A 14,470-nucleotide genomic window follows, 5' to 3' on the forward strand; every position below is an offset into this window, starting at 1 on the left:
TTTCTTCTGGGCATAGTCGGCCAACAGGTGCCAAAGAAGGACAGAACTTTTTTTATGTATGCCACAACAGCAGCAAGAATACTTATTGCAAAGTACTGGAAGACACAGGATTTGCCCACTCTGGAAGAATGGCAGTTGAAGATGATCGATTACATGGGATTGGCAGAAATGACTGGCAGAATCCGTGACCAGGGAGAAGAGTCGGCGGAAGAAGATTGGAAGAAATTTAAGGATTATCTACAGAAATATTGTAAAATTCATGAATGTTAGAATGATGTTGGATGGAATTTAAGAGGTTTTCAGCTGTAATGTTCTGAGGGATAGGGGGGGGGAAGAGAGGTGGAATTAGGTTAAGAATTATGGTTAAGGATTTGCTGAATCAATAATCTGAATTGGAATACAAAAAGGGGAGGTATGAGGAGGTCGGGAAAATATGTCAAAGAAAGTAAATTACTGTGAACTTAATGTGTTTTTAATTTTTATGTATCTTTTTTTTGTTCTGTTTTTTTTGTATTTTTTCATTTTCTTTTTGATTTTTATATCTTTATTGTATTAACTTTGAAAATTTTAATAAATATTTTTTTTTAAAAAAAGTGTCCCCTTTCAGATATTTGGGGTCTAAATTGTTTAATAAAATGAACATCTAGAATTGGCAAAATTAATGTGTTGGGCTTGCTGAATCCATACACTCCATCACCTTCAAGATGAAGGAGGATCTGCTAATCCCCACGAGTCCACCAATGATGGAGAGATTGGGGGGGGCACATATACATAGCACCTGGCCTCCTTTGGGAGGAAAGACAGGATATCATTTTAATTAATCATCATAATAATTAAACCAAGGATGGTCCAGGGATTGAATATGTCAACCCCCACTCAGTTTTGCACTGTTGCTTTTTTCTGGGTCCCTGCTGCCCACATGCTCAGGACCATTAAAAAAGATGTCATGGGGGGAAACCCACACAGGATTACAATTTGTTTCAACCCGCTTGTGGAGACTATCAGAGGTCACAAAGAGAAAGGAAAAATACATGAAAATAACAAGATGAGATGTGGAAAATATCAAGAAAGGATTGGATAGAATTGTGAACATTATTTGGACAGATCTATGGACATTAAAGCAGCAGCAACAAGATGATTGGATCCCTTTTGGAACTTGAAATATGGGTACCCCCAACAAAAAATTTAAAATTCGGCTCTGTAATTTGGAATTTTATGTGATTTGATTGGTCTGTTAATAAAAAAATATTTAAAAAATAAAAATAAAAAAGAAGTCATGGGAGAGCCATCATTTTTAATGATCTCCTGTGATTATTATTATTTATTAACAGCAATCATGGATAAAGGAGCCATTCTGATTGTGCTTGGGACATTGTGCGTGTGCATGTGTGGGAGACAGGCTTAGGTCTTCTGCCCTGCAGTTTTCTCCCTGGAGAAGAACTTTACATGCTCAAATACTACTACCATTATTATTATTATTATTATTATTATTATTATTATTATTATTAGCATCGCCATCATTATTCTCCAAAACAAGCCCAAGTGGTGCAGGAACAAGGAGGGCAAGAATACCAGAATGTGAAAGAGGAAGAAGATGATAAGAATGATTTACCTTGAGTGGCTATGAAGTGGTTGGATCTGTGGTAACCCTGTGAAGGAATAAGACAGTGTGTTATATTCCTATGGTAGGGAGGGAATGGTGGAAATACTTCCTGCATTCTAAAGGAATGCCACCAGCAACATTGGTCCCAAGATCTGCTGCTCTTAAAGCTGACTTAAGCAATCCCCTTTTGCTATCCCTTACACCACGCATACCAAAGCCCCAACAACTTCCAAAGTTGGTTAGAGGATGTCCAAATGGATCCTCAGCCAGGGTCCCTCTGAAAGCAAAGTCACTCAACCAGAATATCCACTAAAGCCCTTCCACAGTGCCTACATCCCAGTTTCCTGCCCAGATCCTGCATGCTTTGGACCAAGACCACGTTCAAACCACACATTTAAAGTACTATGAGGCCACTGAGGGCAAATACAGACCTCTCACTGTCCTCAAATGGGCAGTGAGATGCTGTTGCTAAGGCAACAAGGATGCATTTCTTCTTCAAGAAAAGGTCGTGCCATTTGGGGCCTGTAAGTTTACAAACAAGGCTAGTAAGGCAGAGCAAGATACATGGCCTGGTATTAGGGGTGATGTGGAGAAAGTGGACAGAGAGAGGTCTTTTCTCCCTCTCTTGTAATACTGGAACCCAGGACTATCGAAGAAAGCGGAGTGTTTGGAGGATTCAGGACAGACAAAAGAAAGCACTTCTTCCCACAGTGTACAGTTAAACTCAAGGACTCAGTACCATAACAGGTAGTGATGGTCACCAACTTGGATGGCTTTAACAGAGGATTATACAAATTTGTGAAGGGTAAATCTATCAATGACTATAAGCCATGATAGCTATGTTCTATCTCCAGTGTAGGAGTCAATCTGCCTCTGGGTGTCAGTGGCTGGGAAAGTATGCTGTTGTGTTTGTGCCCTGTTTGCAGGTTTCCCATGGGCATCTGGAAGGTCTGAAGGGGGGATTCTAAACACATACAGCTGAACACATTGATAGTTCTCCTTGCCACCTGGAACCCTGATAAGGCACAGTTCTTGATGAAATGAAGGCATGCACAGGACCACAGGAAGCCACCTTATTCTAAGCTAGACCGCCGGTCCATCTAGTTTAGTACCGTCTACACTGACTGGCAGAGGCTCTCCAGGGTGTCAACTAGGGTTCTCTCCCAGCCCTACCTGGAGATGCCAGGTATGGAACTTAGGACCTTTGGCATGCAAAGCAGACGTTCTACCTGAGCTACAGCTGTTACTTAACACATGGAGAGGATTATATGCATGTTAGCCTGAACATGCTTAGATCCTCATTCAGACCTTCCAGCTCAAAACAGAGTGGTTCTGAAGTGGAGCTTGCATGTGTGAACCCAGCTACCCCTCACTTCAATCCAGTTGTCTGAACATAACTGGTGTTCCCCCTCTACCCCTGGCACCATCATACAGTGCACACAAGGCCAAACACAGGAGACTGGGATTGAGCCTAAGCATGGGTCACCTTGAGGGTAATAGCAGCCTACAAGTGCTTCCCTGTACACGAAGGCAGCCTTGATTAATGTCCACAAGCAGCAAGAAACTGAGAGCAGCACAAGAGCCCTGTTTGCAGCCTTGCTGTTCGCAGAAGTCATGTGGTCCTGAGTAATGATTGTGAACACCTTCATTCATCCAAACCACTTACTGCATGCATTAGTAACTCCTAATGGGGGAGCAGTGGCCCAAAGAGCAGAGAAAGATGTAACAGCGCCAGTAACCAATAACACAGCAGGTTGGCTTGAAAGCTAAACATGAGGCTCCCTGTGTGGCCACCTACGCTCTCATTTTGCATTTTATATGTGAAGTCCTCAGTTCTGCAAAGGACCTAATATACACCCATGTTCAATCATCTAACCAGAAGGGGATGTTCTCCAGCTTGGAAAAGCTCCCTCCCTGCTAATAGTCTCTGGATGCTTACAGTTCAAGCATGAGCCCTCAGCAAGCATTGATTAAGTCCACATCATCTGTGCCACCATGCAACCCATTATAATACATGTGACAGTCCTTCAGATATTTGAAGACGGTGTGAGTTAAAGTAGGTGCAGGGAAGCTTTGGTCTTGTAGATGTTGCTGAATGACAACTCCCATCAGTCCCAGCAAGTGTAGTCAATGGCCAGGGATGATGGGAGTTGTTGTTAGGCAACATCTGGGGGAGAGGCAAAGGTTCCACACAGTAGAGGGGACCACCTTGTGTGCCCCTAACCAGATTCTCCACCCCTGGATAAATATTTAAGGGACTCCTAAATGGAAGAAAGATGGAATAGAGGAGAGGGACTCGACATATACTTACTTCTCGGTTTATCCGAATCTTAGCAAGCCCAATCGGACACAGGTTCAAGAGAAAAAGAGATCAGAGACAGACAGATTAGTGAGACACAATCTGAGGAAGACCAGACTGTTTAGTAGAGGGAGTACATTAGACAGCAACATAGATGAGCAGAGAAGGAGCAGCAGCAAAGGACACTGGGATTGGATCTGGTTTCTTTTGCCTCACTTAAACAATCTAGACAGCCATGAAGAGTCTAGAGCTGAAATAAAGATTCACAAATATTAGAAATTTGGCAGAAATTCTCCATTGGTTGGTTTGCCAAATTTTGAATCTGAAATTCAAATTTCAATTTTGAATGTGGCATTTGAGATTTGAGTGTTTTCAACATTCTGGCATCTTTTGATTTAGGCAGGTGTCCAAAAATTAGATAAGCCATCAATTGTCAAATGTGGTAGATGTCATTGCTTGTCAGCTATCAAATACCATCTTATATTAACTACCAAAGTAAAATATCAAGTCCAATACTGAAAACAAATGTGACTCAATGTCAGCTATAGGTATCATAAACTACTGGCAAGTCTTCAACTATTCAGTGCATGTTTGATGTCAAAATTTGCAGAAGAAAACTTCTGAGACGCTTTGGAAGGAAATTAGTTTCAGCTCTAGGACAGATAGTTTCAGAGGCTTTACACTTGTGGAGGGATTTAGAGATCACTTATAATATTATATTGTCCCTATTCTGTTTCTGAAAACATGTGTTAGTGGATGGCCATAATATGGACATAGACTGTATTTGTAACAGTTCAGGTGCGAGCCTCCAGCAAGCATTTGATGAAATTCATATTGCCACCATGCAGACCATTGTAATACATGCTAAATAAAAGTTTTAGTTGCTCATAGTTGCTCTGTATTATAGGGTATCTAGGTTGTGTGCAAGTGGAACAGAGGAGGGAGACCATTGCTGGCAATTCTTCCTCATCATGGGAGCCTGACTGGAGGGCTGGGAAACCTAGAGCAGATTTAGTAGGGAGTATGGAGGTAGCAGTAGGGTGAAATCATTAAAAATTACCTCCCTCCCTCATTCTATTGATGGGCTCCTTCTATCAGTGGACAGACAGCATTCTATTTCACATATTGTGTGTATCTTCACTTTATAGTTTTACAGTTATTGACTCAACACACACAATCTTGCATTTATTTCAATGTACATTTTTACACCATTTATTCACAGTTGGGGGGACAAATGGGTTTCTCTTGTTCTGTTCCTTTATTGTTCCATGAATTTGGTCTGTGCTGCATTCTAGTTTGTCTTAATTTTGGTTTAATTGGGGTAATTTCTAAAATCGATTCTGGTATTGGAGCATGTGCTGTTTATTATAGCTTACAGTTCACTTGGGTCACTGGCATCTATATTTGGACTATCTCAGAAAAATTACTCCTTCTTTCTTTTCCTGGAAGAACTTGAATAATTTTTAGGAAACATGCCCATCTCTAGACATAACATGGATCGTCAAAGGATGAGAAATTTATGTTTGTCCTTATTTGGTATGTGTTGGTGGGAGGGAATACAACTCCCATCATCCCTGACCATTGCCCATAGTCACTGAGGCTGATGGGAGCTGTAGTGCAACAACATCTGGAGAAATACAGGCTCCCCATTCTTGAAGGAGAGTGCATATGGTCCTTCACATATATCTAACCCTATCCTGATCTACTGCTGTACCATCATGTTTCATTCTTAGAGCAAAAGGGAAAGGGAAAGGTAGCATTTTCCTCAGGAACCGAAGAGCATTCTTAAAGACAGCAGGGGCAGATGCTGCGTGAAGTGTGGAGCTCCTAAGGGTGCATGTGTGAGACAGACACAGGGAAAACATGGAAGACAAAGAGAATTCTAGATCACACAGCCAAGAAGGTTTCTATGAGACAAAAAGCTCAAGACTGAGATTTTGCTGAAGAGAAGGTTGCTGGTAAGGCGATGGAAACAGGTCAGGGGCGCTGATGCACTTACATCAATGTAGTTGGCGTTGATATAGTCTGAGTTGGGGTCCCCAAGAAGTGGATGGAGCTTAACTCGATGCCGATCATCTGGAAACAAAATAAGATAGGACTATCAGTCCAGGACAGGCAGAATAGCCACTGGGTGGCCTTAATCTCCTGACTCCCCATTTCATAAGTTCAAGGTGCTTTTCCTTTTAAATTTCCAGTCACTTACTGGACAGTGGCTACATCAGACTCCAACAGTGCAACTCAAACATGGGCTACAAGCCCTGGTGTCATTCTACCAGGACTCTGAAACCTGGGTGTACAGCACAGAGAGTTCCTGCATGATGTACATTACATCTGAGTTCCTGCAGTCTTGAACAATCACAAGATTCTTCCTATGGTGACCCACATTTGCAATTTGCCATGGTGCTAATCGAGCTCTGGTCGTCAGACACAGAACTCCAGAAAAGATGCCCTTCTTTTCTAACCAGTAGCCATTATTGTGATCCTCCACATCTCAGCCTGCCTGTGGGGTTTGGCCAAAATCCTCAAGCTTCACATTCTTTTGCTCTTTTCTTTTTAAATCCAAGGCCTTTTGGCTCCCTAGCCACACAGAACAATGTCAAAAGCTTTACTAATTGAATTCTCCAGTCTCCATGCAAAAGCCACAATAGGTACCTGAGAGGTTCCTCAAGGTTTGCCACAATGTAGCCGAGATCAAGGCTTTGCTCTAAGGTAGATTTAAAGAACAGGCATACCAGGGCTGCAATGCTTAAACAATTGATCAAGCAATGAAAAATCTACTGAGCTTTTAAAAAGGCTTCTCCAATTAATCAGGCAGCAGTTTTTCTATTTAAAAAAAAACCACACAAAAAACCTGCATTATTATTTTAAGGGATGTACTTGCAAATTTTGGGGCAGCAGATGCCCTTTCGAAGCAGCATTTCCTTTCTCCTATCTCGCGCAAAGGAGGGAATGCCTCTTCTGACATAAAAAAAGGGATCTAAAACAAGATATTGCAGTAGCAGTCAGTGGGGTGCTGCAGGTGAGGTGGTGATGCTCACCTGCTTTCCAATCCCCAGAGTCATTGTTCGTTACTGAGAAGAGGAGGCAGCAGGGAGTGTAGTGTAGGCACAGCGGCAGGAGTGTTGGATTGGCTTCACTGCTGAGCTTGCACCATGCCAAGCTCCTTGCCCCCTTGCTCCTCTCCCTCTCAGCAACTCGAATGGATGGTCTGTGTTGGGAAGCCAGGTGAGCAATGCCACCCCACCCACCTCATGCCACCAACCAGGGCTGTCTTAAGCATATGTGGCGCCGGGGTGCAAAGATCCACCCGGCGCCCCCCACCCCAGGTTGCCCAGTCCCATGCGTGCAGGAGGGCGGAGCCGGCTGGCCGCCTCATTGTCTTGCTGGCTTGGTCGCCCCCGAACTCATGCCTGCAGCAGAAGAGCCCATCGTGGCACTCCAATCAATGGGCGGGCTCTTCCCCAGACTCAACTCTCGGGTCCTGAACTCTCAGCCTGCCACCCTTGAGAGCCCGGCGCCCAGGTGCCCCGCACCCCTAGCGCCTATGGGTAAGACGGCCCTGCCACCAACTTCTGCTGGAGGTTGCAATGCATGGTGCTCCTGTTCAGAAATCTAGCCACACTATTCTATTGCCAGCCCCCTTCACTATACTTTTTCATCCTCTTCCTCAAGCATTCCTTACACACTGAACCCATTAGAACTCTGTGCTGCTTTTGAGGCCCCTTTTTGGTTTCACCACCAGATTTCCAGACTTTTGCAAACCTTAAGTGTTTTCCCAAGCCTGGTGATACCTTAGGGGTGGGAGGTGCCATTTTGACGCTACAAACAGCAGCGCTCACAGTCTGAACATTGGGAATAGAGGAAATGTATCTACTCAAGATGCATGAATACTTCGTCTAAAAACGAAGAATGCCTTATATTTGTAAAATCAAATAAAAATGATTTAAAAACATGAAGAATGCATTTCCCCCTTCAAAATGGCTGTTCTATATTCATATCAGCGTTTATTCTGATTGAATTCATGCATTCATTTGTTAATCAATTCACTGATCAACTGACAGCCTCAGTTCTTACACCTCCAGCCAGCTACACTGATCCTGAATAAATCTCTCGTCTCTACATTAACAAACTCTGCAGAATTAATGCATTTGACTGTAAGATCATGGTTACCTGAGATATGGTGGATCAGATGTTACCTAGTCTCAGACCTGAGACTCACCTTTAACCCACATATGCATTCTGGGGACCCACTTATTAATTTTTACCTTCTACTTGTATGATGGTAGTGCTGCTGTTGTGACCCACCTTAGATCAGGCCATGATGTAGTTTTGGGTCCTGACCTACCAGTTGAAGACCAGTGACCCAGAACACATGTCACCACCCAAAGAAGACATCTGCTGCATACCAACTGGCACCATGATGGTAGAGAGTTGAGGAAAGGGCAACATTAGGATGACACAGAGAGCTTTGCTCCATGCAGGGCAGAAAGATGGAACTGTCTCAGTGCAGAGTGCAGTCAATGGGCAGCTTACTTCCCAGAGCTTCTTATGCAGAACCTTCCCAGTGATCAGGTCCAGCCCAAGACATTTGGGCACCTGAGGCAGACCACAAAATGGCACCCTCCCTCTCTGACAGGGAACAAGGGGTCAGTGAAGATCTGCATCAGGAACAACGGGATAATAAAGATCTACATCAGGTCTGCTGCCCCTGTGGATTCTGCCGCCTGAAGCAGTCACCTCACCTTGCTTCATAGGTGGGTTGGCCCTGCTTGCCACCTGATTGTGACGTTTGGTTGGGGAATGGGGTGGAATCTGAGTTTGGCTCCCACTAAGCTGTTTTGAACAATTAGCTCTCGTTTTTGCCATCATGTTCACATGAAATTCCAATTTGCAAAATGCAGAGAACGGGAGGCTATAATTAGAAGCGGTAAAAATAGTTGGCTAGGATGGTGTTGCAGAGGCAAACCAGTCTTTAGCGGAGTTATTTTACAGCACAGATTCCAAGTGAATTACAGCGTCCCCCTCTGTTCTATGGAGGGGGATGTCCCCGGTTACTCATTCAGCTCTTTCCAAAACTCTCCCGACCACCAAACTCTACATTCTCCGACAGACAGACAGACACACCATGCAACCATGTGTCGGACTTCTTGAACAGTTGACAAGTCCTTGAAATGTTGCAGTGGAATGCTATCACACTCAGGTTTGAGGTTTAACGGGGGGGAGAGCCCTTTGATGTAGCCTCTTCTCCATTGATGGGCCCAGCTGACTCACTCAGTGATGGCAGCAAACAACAATGGGCAGTTTCAGCAAATCCTGAACAACACTACACCAGGAATATTTTGCCAATGCTGACCCTTCATCACACCACAGAGCACACCAGGTGTAACTGTTAGAATATAAACCCTGGCACCAGTTTACCTGTGAGATCACCTATATGCCTAGTTGACTGTTTTGATCTACAGAACTGGCAAGTGTCACCAGTGCCGCAAAATCCCTGCTCTGCCTTTGTAAGAAATAGATCTTTTAGCATGACAGCACGTACACTTTGGAACCCCCTGGCTACATGGACCAATGGCTCAGTATGAAGCAGCCTCCTTTGTTCCTCAGAGCCTGTATTTGGTACAGAATCAAATGGGTGGCCCATGCTACCATATTATTTCACACTAACTGAAACTTCATCTCTACTGTTACTTCCCCCTGCACAACAGCCCTGTCTGAGGTTAGGTTGCACTGAGAGAGACTAACTAGCCAAAGGTTCCTGGCTGAATGTGAACCTGAATCCTAGACTCATGGGTCCTAGTTTGCCACTCGAACCGCTATGCAACACTGCTCTCAATAAATAAATGCTACCCGAGCACCTGCACTTATTCCCTTCAGAGTTTTGAGGTCACGTCACGCTCCCAGCCCTCTCCTTCTGCCAGGCAGAATTTTATCCTGCTGCAACCGACTTTCCAGCCCATAAAGCCTCCGCTAGCAACTTGCGTGACATATTTAATTCCAGGCAAAGGAATGACACGTCTCAAACTAAATGGAATCCTCCTGAGGTGCAAAGATCTGAAGTCTGCAGGCTATAATGAAGTGGTTGCATTTGCAAAACTGAACCCAGATTGGAGCAAAATGCAACCTCTGCTGTGCATTTGACAGTCCTCAGATGCCTGCAAACCACAACCCAAATGCATACTTTCCAGACGCTGGAGAGTTTTGGGGCGTTCAAACATCCAAAATGAAAGAAAGAGATTGATTTTTCCCTTCTTTGTGGATTTTTTTTTTAAAAAAGAACTTTTGTCTCTGACACTCACAGGTTGGCATGTGATCCTGTCTCCCTTTGGTCTTGTCTTTCTTCTTTGAAGCATCCCAGCCTTCAAAGAAACTCTAGGAGGAACAGAAGTCTATTATCTGCATAAAGAATACTTGGGGAACAAGCACACATAATTTCCTTTGACAGCACAGATACCGGAAGCTCCCCTAGGGGTGGGCTCTACCATACAGCATCAAGACCCACTGCCTAGGTGAGCTGCTCACAGTGGCTTCCCCAATGAATGACCAGGGCAGAAGGAGGGGCACATATCTTTTGGGAATATTAAGATGATCTGCATTGAAATATTAGATGACCCACATTTTTTTATAAAAACAAACAAACATGCACACAGAGGGTCAAGAAAGCTGAATCCATATTGTGGCCAACCACAGAGCAGTCAAGTACAGTGGTACCTCGGGTTAAGTACTTAATTCGTTCCAGAGGTTCGTACTTAACCTGAAACTGTTCTTAACCTGAAGCACCACTTTAGCTAATGGGGCCTCCTGCTGCCGCCTCACCGCCGGAGCACAATTTCTGTTCTCATCCTGATGCAAAGTTCTTAACCTGAAGCACTATTTCTGGGTTAGTGGAGTCTGTAACCTGAAGCGTATGTAACCTGAGGTACCACTGTACAGCATCTGAAGCAGAGGTGAGTAATGTGTGGCAGCACTCAGTCTAATTTCACAGAATTATAAGAGTTGGGAGGGGACCTGAGGGTCATCTAGTCCAACCCCCTGCAATGCATGTGGCCCTAAAATTAATTTCTGCGTAAATGGCAAGAGGGATCTCTATCCCAACTCCAGTTACCTGCATGTTGGGGAAGGGAGAAATAAAGGGGTGGAGAGAGGCAGAGAAAGAAGTGGTCCCATCCACTCTTGGCTTTGGCTCTGTCCACAGTTGGAACATGGACCCCAACAGATTACCTTTGAAGAAATGCGGCCCTCAGCAGGGGAAAAATGCCTCTGGGCATCTGATCTCAGTTGGTTAGAGTATGGCGCTGATAATGCCAATGTTGCAGGTCCGATCCCCATATGGGACAACTGCATATTCCTGATTGCAGGGGGTTGGACTAGATGACCACCAGGGCCCATCCAACTCTACAATGCTATGATTCTATGACTGGCCACTGTGAGAACATGACAATGGATAGATGTGCCTTTGGGCTGATTCAGGAGGCTAGCAAGGCTTTCCTCTTGCAGTGTCTCTGCCCATTTGGGAAAGCTGTATGCAATCCTTAAAGGGCCCATAACTGGTTCAATAGTTGCATGCTCCAGGATGGTGGCAGGACAGGAGAATCTACAGGGGAGTCACCCACAGATCTCAGAATCAAGGGTGAGTCACATCCTCAGAAACCACCCTCTTGACCATTGGGCCCACTCTTGGTCTTGTCTGCTCAATCTGCCAGAGCCTAACTCACCAAGGGTTTGAGATGAAGACAGACAGAGAGAGAGAGAGAGAGAGAGAGAGAGAGAGATTCTTTTTTTTAATACAGGTGCTAGGAAAACTACAGATGGCAAGTACCATCTTAGAAGAGGCATCTGATTGGCCATTGTGGAAGCATAAAGCTGGACTAGATAGGTATTTGGGTCTGATCCTTAGGAAGATCTACATTTTCAAAAGCCAAGACCCTATGGACCGCACATTTCAGGACCAGAACTGCTAGCTTCTAAACTGCATCCCTCAGGTAGCAGCAGCAGCCATTGTGTCGAGAGGATGCTACATTTACAAACCGTCAAACTGAAGTTTTTACTTTGCTGCCTTAATTGCGAGTTTAATGTCTGCACTGCGCTGATTATGCGGCGTTTATTACTTTTAATTGGCTTAGTGTATAGTTTATTGTTGTTTTGCTTTAAATTACATTGTAAACCACCCTGGAATAAATATTTTGAAGGGGCAATATACATATATATACGCACACACACACACACACACACACACACACACACACACATAGAGATCGAGATCGAGATAGATAGATAGATAGATAGACAGACACACAGATATAGATATATCACTGGTAGGGTGGAAATATATTTTCATCAATGTCTATTTTCATTAAAGGGATTCCCCTTTTAAAGTGGATTCATTCCATTACATCTGTATTCTCCCTCCCTGCAGAAATGACTCATTCCCTCCCATCCCCCGCCCCCCAGATTATGGAAACTTCTGTTTCCCATGCTTCTTTATTTCCTGTTATTACACAAAGCTACTGTGTGTGTGCGTACACACACACACACACACACACACACACTTGCAAGCCTCTTGTGCGCACGTGAAATAACGGCAGCCCCGCTGCTATGAGCAAAAAAGAGAAAGTGGGAGAAAATGATATGTTGCCTTGCTTGTTCCTAATATCCAAGTGCCTTTCAAATGACTGGTTTGGAACATATACAACAGCTTTTCAAGGTGCCCTAATTATTGTGACTAGCTCAGGTTTGTCAAATTCATAATATTGGAGAGGAGCGAGTGTCTCAGACATCCGAAACAATTGAACACGAGACAGTAATATTTTTTGGCAGAGAGAATGGAGGGACCTTCAATAGGCATGTCCCACGGGAAACATAAACCATATTGTTCTGACAGTGTCGCAAAGCAGAGGGGCTGCACATGTTCCATTTTGATATGGCATAAGAGGTGATGTTGTGGTTTAGGGACACAGTGTCCTTTCAGAAAAGAAGAAGAAGAAAGGAGCTGGGAGAAAGAAACTCCCCTTGAATTCCCAGGCTAAGCCAGCATCTTGGTTACCGTGCCATAGCAACACAGGAATTCCAGAGATCTAGAGCTCAGTTTGGGTGTTCCAATCTCCCTGCCCATCACCCCCCACCTTATTAGAACGGCATAAGGGAGAGTGGGGACCAGTGTGCTAGTCCCCAACCTCCTCACTGCCCTCTGTGAACTGTAGGCAAATATCTGGATCAGAGAGGAGTGGGTTATTCTACCCATGTGCAGAATTCTGGAGGGTCAGGGTTCAAAACAGGGATGTTTCTCTCACTTTCTCATTTTCAAGTTCAGTGGGCTTCACATATCACTATCAGGGATTGTGAATTTGGTAGAGCCTGGGGCCAAATTCTCACCTCATACTCTTGTTTGAAGCCATAGCCTTCTGCAGTCTTCATCTGGTTGATGTGCTGGAGAAGATCAGCCACTCGGACGGCAGGATGGAGCTGCCCGGTGTGATAAGGGGAGCCCTTGCGCCCACACTGCCGTCGAGGGGAACCGCCTAACAAGCTGCTGGACTCATTGACAACACTGCTGCGCTGGTCACCTGGGAATGATAAGACAAGGTGTGACAGAGAGGCGGGAAAGGGAATCCAGAGAACAACAGGAACCAACACAAGTCCCTCTATAAAGCTATGCAGGTCTGGGTACAGTCAGTGCTGAATGACAACTCCCATCAGCTCTAGCCAGCAAGGCCAATGGCAAGCGATGATAGGGCAAGGGATCATTCAGCAATGTTTGGAGGGCTGCCAGTTCCACAGCTGGCCTAAGGAGTCTAACACTCCTGCTGCATTCATATCTTTTACCACAGACTGCTATGACACCCCAGCCACCTACCCTGGGCAGTAGCTCAGACTCCACCTTAGACAAGGGCACAGCCAGATCTTAAAAGCCAGTGGCAAAGATCACAGAAGAGCTGGTCCCCACACTGGTTCTGAGCCAGAGCCTTTTCATGTTCCCCTGAACAGGTATCCCCATAGACTGCAGTTCCCAAACAAGCAACCATCTTCCCCACTGGAACTCCCTGCTCCTCGCCGCTGGATCACTGATGCAAACAACAAGCTAGGAAATAAATTGGGGGAATGAGTTGGAGTGCTAGATAATAATTTAAGCTACTTAGTCTCCAGGGAAAACAAAAACAAAGGTGAGGCTTGAGTGTGATAGCACAGACTGAGAACACAAAGGTTTCATTGGGAACTGCAGAACTTGGAGCAAGTTGCTTGTGTGGGGCTGTCCAAGGTCCTGAAAATCTGACTGTACTTGGTCAATTGCACCACATTCAGATGACCTGCTATGCCCCTAAGGTTCTTTTCTGGGTCTGCAAAATTCAGAAAAGTTCAAATTTTGAAGGACAAGCAAGTTCATATCTTGTTTCAGATAATGTGAATTTGGTAGGTTCACCTTTCAATGCGAACTGAATTGAATCCCCCCCCCCCCCATCCCTACTTGGCGAATTCCACACACACATACAAGCTTATTTTATTTTAACTTGAAACAATGCTGTTAAGGGAAGGACAGGGGGAGTTGTGCTTTATGATTTTCTACAAGGTGC

The 14,470-nt window shown here is 44.6% G+C and overlaps 1 protein-coding gene across 10 annotated transcripts in view; it reads right to left on the bottom strand.

Moving 5' to 3' along the window:
* The window catches only part of PTPRU (protein tyrosine phosphatase receptor type U), a 372,040-nt gene that overhangs the window by 52,889 nt on the left and 304,681 nt on the right, over nucleotides 1-14,470 (bottom strand). For 7 of the 10 annotated variants that reach the window (XM_053398507.1, XM_053398508.1, XM_053398515.1 and 4 more), the window contains 4 exons: nucleotides 13,275-13,465; nucleotides 10,202-10,274; nucleotides 5,902-5,978; nucleotides 1,613-1,649 (listed from right to left, as the gene is read on the bottom strand). In XM_053398507.1, coding sequence (XP_053254482.1) covers nucleotides 1,613-1,649; nucleotides 5,902-5,978; nucleotides 10,202-10,274; nucleotides 13,275-13,465 — 378 coding nt within the window. Of the gene's footprint in view, nucleotides 1-1,612; nucleotides 1,650-3,914; nucleotides 3,933-5,901; nucleotides 5,979-10,201; nucleotides 10,275-13,274; nucleotides 13,466-14,470 lie in introns of all 10 variants that reach the window. The other 3 variants (XM_053398511.1, XM_053398510.1, XM_053398516.1) reach the window with 1 other exon arrangement.

This window comes from Podarcis raffonei, chromosome 8, assembly GCF_027172205.1.
Source record: "Podarcis raffonei isolate rPodRaf1 chromosome 8, rPodRaf1.pri, whole genome shotgun sequence".
Taxonomy (NCBI): Eukaryota; Metazoa; Chordata; class Lepidosauria; order Squamata; family Lacertidae; genus Podarcis; species Podarcis raffonei.